This window comes from Fukomys damarensis, unplaced genomic scaffold, assembly GCF_012274545.1.
Source record: "Fukomys damarensis isolate Sample0158 unplaced genomic scaffold, DMR_v1.0_HiC HiC_scaffold_16, whole genome shotgun sequence".
NCBI lineage: Eukaryota > Metazoa > Chordata > Mammalia > Rodentia > Bathyergidae > Fukomys > Fukomys damarensis.
In genome coordinates this window covers 65,241,871-65,249,385 of record NW_022900928.1, presented here as the reverse complement: position 1 = coordinate 65,249,385, position 7,515 = coordinate 65,241,871, and the positions used below count along the sequence as shown (strand labels likewise).

At 37.9% G+C, this 7,515-nt stretch overlaps 1 protein-coding gene across 7 annotated transcripts in view; it reads right to left on the bottom strand.

The window, feature by feature from the left end:
• Positions 1–7,515, bottom strand: part of Cep164 (centrosomal protein 164) — a 73,233-nt gene that overhangs the window by 48,876 nt on the left and 16,842 nt on the right. For all 7 annotated transcript variants that reach the window (XM_010629371.1, XM_010629375.1, XM_010629376.1 and 4 more), the window contains one exon: positions 397–601. In XM_010629371.1, coding sequence (XP_010627673.1) covers positions 397–601 — 205 coding nt within the window. The remainder of the gene's footprint in view (positions 1–396; positions 602–7,515) is intronic.

The following is a 7,515-nucleotide window of genomic DNA, read 5'->3' as shown; positions in this document are numbered from 1 at the left end:
AAAAAAAAAAGAAAAAAAAAAAGAAAGAAGTGGAACTGTTTTGAGATGGTAACAACTGCTAGAAGACAAGAAAAATTTAGACAATATACTATTAAGAATGTATTATTGTGCCAGGCGTGGTGGCCCATGCCTGTAATCCCAGCACTCTGGAGGCTGAGGCAGAAGGATCACTGTGAGTTTGAGACCAGCCTGGGCTCCATGGTGAGTTCCAGGTCAGTCTCAACTACATAGTAAGACCCTGTCTCAAAAAACTAAAAAAATAAAAAAGCAAGAAAAAATAAAAGAAAGAATGTATTATTGTTGTTTGTAACCTCCTGGCTATGCACACCTACAGATTCCCAATATCCCACAGGTTTCAGCCCTGGCCTTTCTCAGAGCTGGCATCCACTGACTCACCAGTGGACTTTTGCAGGCCTCTTTGTCCTTCTTGTCTTTCTTCTCCTTTTTCTTTTTCTTGTCCTTCTTCTTAACTGCCCCAGGAGCTGACAGTCTCCCCCGCTCTTGGATCACCAACTTCCGAAAGAATTCATCACATGGATGGTCCCATGTGGACTGCCCGTTGGCAAAGTTGAAATAGTAAATATTACCTGTGATGTCCTGGCTGGGAATGAGCAAAGTTCAGAAGTTAGTCCCTGCTCAGGTCCAAAGCTACTTTAGACAAAAACAGAAAGAAAGCGGCAGGGGCGGGTAGGACACAGAGAAGATAGGGGAAGAAGGGGTTTGGTAGCAAAAAATATTAACACAAAATTAAAAGGTACCATATGGATAACAATAGAGGTTGGCTTAGATATACAACAATAGATTGAGATGCATAAAGAGGCACATAATTATTAGAATTCCTGGAAATTTGTGCTACTGTAGAGTAGGAATGAATTCTGTTCTATTTAAATGAAGAAGTAAAAACACTATGGCACTTAGAAGATAAAAGCTAGGCTAGACCTAGCTTAGTATTTCAATGAACAGTGTGAAGAAAAAAAATACATTGTAAAAGCTTTGGTTTTGCAAAAGATACCAAACTAATAAGCTTAGAATCCCAAACTAGTAGGGATCATGGCAGAAGAAAATAATGTAGGAGAATCTGTATTTTAACATGGACAAGTCCAGAGTAAACCGTTCATCCCATCCACCATTAACAATAATGTTAGGAAAGGCTGGGGTGTGGCACAGTGGTAGGACCCTTGCCCAGCATGTGTGAGGGCCTGGGTTCGATCCCCAGCACTACCAAAACAATAATCCACTAGGAAGCTAACAGGATAAAGAATCCCATTCACAGTAGCAATATAAACAAAAATAAGTCCAAAATGTATAAAGGATTTACAAAGCTTTACTGAAATAGTGAACAGTTCAAGAGGTATTCCATGTTCCTGAAGAAAAAAGACTCAAATCTGTAGATACCAATAATCCTCAAATTAATGTATAAATCCAATACAATCCCAGTCAGACTCCTTATGAACTTAACAAACTGAATATTAATTCAAATAAAAGGCAACATGAGCAGAAATAGGAAAATATCAAGAGTTCCATGGTTTGGACATAGTTTGTCCCCTCAGGGTTCACATGTTAGAAGAGAAGTGGTGAAACTTTTGCAAGATGAGACCTAGTGGTAGGTCCTTAAAGCACTGGGGACATCACTCTCAGAAGGAATTAAGGTAATTCTCATGGAGCCCCTGAACTAGTTCTCGTAAGAGGACTGCTATAAAAACTGCAAGTTTGTTCAAGCCCAGCTTGGGCAACTTAATGACTCTCAAAGACCTGTCTCAAAATAAAAATTAATAAAGGGCTAGAGATAAAAATGCGAGTCAGTGCAAAGGCCCTACATTCAATCCTCAATACCACAGGTGCACATGCGTGCACGCAGACACACACACACACACACACAAAGAGTGCAAGGCTGTCTCCCCTCACACTTCAGTTTCCTTTCTCACATCTCCTCTCATATGCATGCACACTCTCATCATTATGATGACATCTGCGCTCAGGCCTTCCCAGGGCTGTGAAATGCTGGTACCGTACCCTTGAACCTCTAAAACTGAGCTAAATTAGGCTCTTTTCTTTATAAAGCCCTAAAAGAAATAAGGGAAAAGAAAAAATGAAAAAATGGAAACAAAGTCTTTGAAAATAGGGAAGGGTGAAGGGGGTGAAGAGAGGAGGGCAGGGGTATAACAAAAAAACAAGAACCAAGAGATAACATGTAAAGGTACAAGATCCCAATGGTAAATGTAACTGTATTGTTTGCTTTAAATGTACCAATAAACAATGAAAAACAAAAAAGAATTTTTCTTTCTCAAGAATGGAAGAATTTGGGCATGGTGCCTCACACCTGTAATTCCAGCACTCAGGAGGCTGAGGCAGGAGGATCACTGTGAGTTTAAGACCAGCCTGGGCTACATAGTGAATTTCAGGTCAGTCTCAACTACACAGTGAGACCCTGTCTCAAAAAAAAAAAAAAGAATGGAAGAAATTAGAGTAGTAACAATGATGACAGCTTACTCAACACTTATATAACTATACTGAGTTTTATAGTAATCACTTTATACAAAACTAAGAGCAATGATAAGAATGTCTGGGATAAATATATGACAAATGAGCAAGTGAACCAACATCTAGAAGACAGAAAATTTTCAATATGTATTTGTTGAGTCCATGCATTGCATTCACAATTTTTTTTTTCTTTTTTTTTTGGTACGGGGGTTGAACTCGGGTTCTTGCACTTGCAAGGCAGGCCACCGATCCGCTGAGCTAAATCCCCGGCCCTGCATTCACAATTTTTAAGAGATAAGGTAACATTGGAAGGTGAAACTGTCTCTCCCAGAGTCAGATGCAAGTAGGTGAGCAGCAGATAAAGATTTGCAATGAATCCAGATATTTCAAATTCCAAATCTAAAGGGGCTTAGTTGCCAAGCTAAACTTTAGAGTGAAACAGTACTATGACGTAAAATAATGAAAATTAGTAATGTGGAAATGAGAAATACTAAACACAGAAAATCTTGTCCAGCAAAATTTCAATGTTATTCAATGAAACATAGTGAAGTTAAAAAAAAAAAGTACCCAGCCTTGAGTATTTCACTACAGTGATATAAAACAGACTAATACAGAAAATCTATTCTGAGTGAGGTTATTGCTGTAACTATACCTGCAAATGTAAAGGGAGCTTTGGAACTGGTTAACAGTCAGAAGACGGAAGAGGAGGAACAGGCTTTTAAAAGACTTGGATACTATAAGCAGAGGTTGCTGAGTGATTCTGGTAGTCTCTGAGATAAGGAGACAAGGCAAATCAGATGGAAATGACAGTTAAACCAAAAGCTGAAGTATAAAGGCCACCACTGTCACACAGTTACACAGAATTTGGGTGCTTTTTGTCCTGCCCTGGAGCTTCATAGAAGACCAATGTGAATAATGATGGACTAGTTGATCTGGCAGATTTGAGATGGACAGTCTTTTAATTCATAATATTTCCAAATGAATAATCATATGTAATACTGGTGGGACCACTAAACTTTAATGCAAAGTATATTTGATATTAATCAGAAACACTGAAATTCTGTACATTCTTTAACATATCAATTCAAATTTTAGAAATTTTGCAGGATTTTTGTTTTTGTTTTTGGTACCGCATATTGAACTTGGGACCTTGAGTTTGCAAGGCAGGCAGCAGAACCACTGAGCTAAATAACCAGCCCCAGAAATTTTGTTTTTAAAGAAGCACATACAAAAACTTCAGGCAACATGCTTACGAAAGGAAACACATGACCACTCTTCATCCTCTGCTAACAAAGGTAAATACTACACTGATATAAAATGCCAACTATAACAACAAAACAAAAATGCTTTTTCCAAACTTAACCAGAAAGAAAAATTCTCAGGTGACAAAAACAGAAGATATGAAGCCAAAGTACAGAACTGAGAGGCCAAGGTTGGTATCTGACTTGGACACAGGCCTTGGGAAACTGGGGTTTAATGCCAATTCAAGGACATAAAATGTGACCTGTGATGGTCTAGATCTAAAGTGTTCTCAGAATTTCATGTGTTTACAAGGTTGACGGGGCCATGAGGGCACTAATACTAACTATGGATTCATCCACTGATGAGTTCCTAGCTGAACGTGCTGTAAGTTGTGGGGCGTGGTTGGACATGGGTCCCTGGAGTGTGACCTAGAAGGGTGTATTCTTCTCCCTGGCTCCCTCCCTCTCTCTCTGCTTCCTTGCTGCCACATACTGAATAGCTTTCTCCAACACGTCCTTCCACCATGCTATTTTTGCCTTGGAGTCAGACGAACAAGGACTGAACCCACTGGAAACTGTAAGCCAGACCAAACCTCTTCTTTAAGTTTTAGATATTGGGTGTTTTGTCCTAGCAATGGGAAAGTGACTAACACAAGGCCTTAGGCCTTCATGAATTTGGTAACTGGAAATGAGACCTCGTATATTTCTGGGATTCTTAAGATCACTAGCTCCATGAAAAAAAGGACCTAGCAGGCCATGGAAGCATGTCAGCCACTCTAGGATCTACAAAAATCGTGTCAAAAAGTGAACTTTAAAGACACATAGAGTCCAAAATATAAAACGTAAATGCCAAGTCAGGAACATAGTATAAAAAATATAGTCCTGGGCTGGGGATTTAGCTCAGTGTTTCAGCGCCTGCCTCGCAAGCACAAGGACCTGAGTTCGATCCCCAGTACCAAAAAAATAAAATAAAATAAAAACAGTCCTAAATCATTAAAAACCTTGGCAAGTGTAACTATAAAGCTAGTCAGCAACCTACGAATAAGATTCTCACAGAAAATAATCCCTATAGAATATGAATTCACAAAATTCACAATAAAAAATTACAGCCCATATAAGGCAGCAGTTCATCATGCGGGAAAATCAGAATACAAAATGAACAGAAGAATTAGCACACGAAGGAATGTGACATCGTAGAACAATCAAAAGAAGACTAAAAAAAGGGCCAGGGATTTAGCGCAGTGGTTCTGCCGCCTGCCTCGCAAGCGCAAGGTCCTGAGTTTGATCCCTCATACCAAAAAAAAAAAGAAGACTAAAAATAACTACACTTCAAGTTATTATAGGGGTTGGTGATGTAACCCAGTGGTAGAATGCCTATTTAACATGCACAAAGATTTGGGTTTGACCCCTAGCACAATAGTAATAATAATGATGGTGATGATGATGATGAAAGGAGTAGAATTTATAATTTAAAAACAAATTCTGTAAAACAAAATTTGTAGGAACAGGCAGAGTTATTTAAAAGGGGTGGGTTAAACAGCAAACTGAACACAGAAGAAAAAAATCAAATAATGAACTAGAAAACAAACCTAAGAAAATCACCCAGAATGCAATATGAGTAATAAAGTGATCTTTAAAATAGGAAAAGTGGGGTATGTTGGTACACACCGGTAACCCCAGCACTCCAGAAGCTGAGACAGGAGGATTGCCACAAATTCGAGACCAGCCTGGGCTACAAAATGAGAATGTGTCTCAAAAAAGAAAACAAAAACCCTTAAGTATAAGGGGGCTGGGGATTTAGCTCAGTGGTTCCATCGCCTGCCTTGCAGGCAACAAGGTCCTGAGTTCAATCCCCTCTTCCCCCTCAAAAAGAGAAAGAAAGAAAAGTATAAGGAATAAAAAGACATAACTATAAACTGAATAGAGATTCTAAAACCATAAAAGGAAATTAAGAACTGATAATGATAAACTTGAAAATCTAGACCAAAAGAACAACTTTTCAGAAAAACGTTTTACTAAAACTGATTTAAAAAGACACAAAAGGGGGCCGGGGATTTAGCTCAGTGGTGCCGCAGACACAGAAGGCCTGAGTTGATCCGTGGCTTTAAAAATACTGAATTGGTGGTCTGGGAATGTAGCTCAGTGATGTAGTACTTACTTTGCAAGCATGAGGCCCTGTGTTCAATCCCCAGCACTACAAAGAAAATATTTTTGAATTGGCAGTAATCTACTTATGCACATGGTTCTTTCATTAGAACTACTCAAAGGCAATCCTAGCCAAAGTAACAACATAAAGAAATGAATTTAAACTTCAATCCTGAAAATGGAGTCATAAAACTGTTATTTGTAGATTACACAATTTTTCTGCACTTACGAGTCTACAAATTTATTAGAAAAAACATCAGGGATGGTAACTAAATATAGACGATCAATAATGAAAGTCAATAGTGTAATTAGGCATGGTGATGTACACCTGTAGTCCCAGTTACTCAGGAGGATCTACTTGAGCCTATGCCTAGCCCAGCAACATAGCAAGACCACATTGCAAACTTCAGAAAACAAAAACAAAACAACTAAACACAAAAAATTAGTCTTCCTAGTCACTAATAACAATTAGAAATGCCATAAGAATTTTTTTGGGGGGGTACCAGGCATCAAACTCAGGACTTTGCACTTGAGAGGCAGGCATGGTGCCACTGAGCAAAACCCGCAGCCTTGCCATAAGAATTTTAAAAGATCCTGTCTGCATTAGCAAGCTAAAAAAAAAAAAAAAAAAAAAAAACCTACTGAAGCACTCTGGGATGCATCTAATAAACATTACACTAAATTTTTTTTGTTGTTGTTGTTCAGCTTTAATTGAGTTTATTGGTACATTTTAGGGATACAGTACAGTTACATTCATTGTTGGGATCTTGTATCTCTACATGACAAGTCTTAGTACTCATTTTTTCCCCTTGTCCCTGTCCTCCCTTTACCCCCTCCTCCCCTCCCCATCTACAACCACTTTATTTCCATCTTTTCATTCTCTCACATTTTTTTCTTTTCCCTTTTACCCTTCCCCTGACCATCACACCTTCCCTACACCTTTAGCTCCTTTCTTCCCATTTCTAAATGTCAGTAATCTTATTAGAATCTTATGCATTGTTGCACATTATTCACACCAGGGAAACTATTCGGTATTTACACATGTGTGTCTTATTTATTTCACTTAGGAGTATATCCTCAATATGTATCTATTTTCCTATGAATGAATCTATTTTCTCATTCTTTATGGCTGAGTAATATTCCATTTTATAGAAAAACCACATCTTCTTTATCCAGTTTCCAACTGATGGACAAATGGCTGTTTCCAAGTTTTAGCTATTACAAACTGCCACTATAAACATGGGTGTGCATACTTCTCTGTGATATGATTCTTTTAGTTCTTTTGGAAAGATACCCAGCAGAGGGATGGTTGGGTCAAATGTATTACACTAAATTTTAAAAGAACTGTTGTGAAAAAAATTTTAAAGGACCTAATTTACATCTAAAAATCATTTTATACACACACACACACACACACACAAAGTTCACAAATCACAAAATTTAACAATACAAAGAAACAAACAAAAGAAAAAACAAAGAAATCAATTAGTTCCAAATTAATCTATAAAATATAGATGCAATTCCAGTTAAAAATCCCAAGAATTTCTGGCAGACTTTGAGAAACCAATCCTAAAATTCACATGAACAAAAAAAAAAAAACAAAAAAAGTAAAAAAAAAAAGGTCCGGGGATTTAGCTCAGTGGTTCAG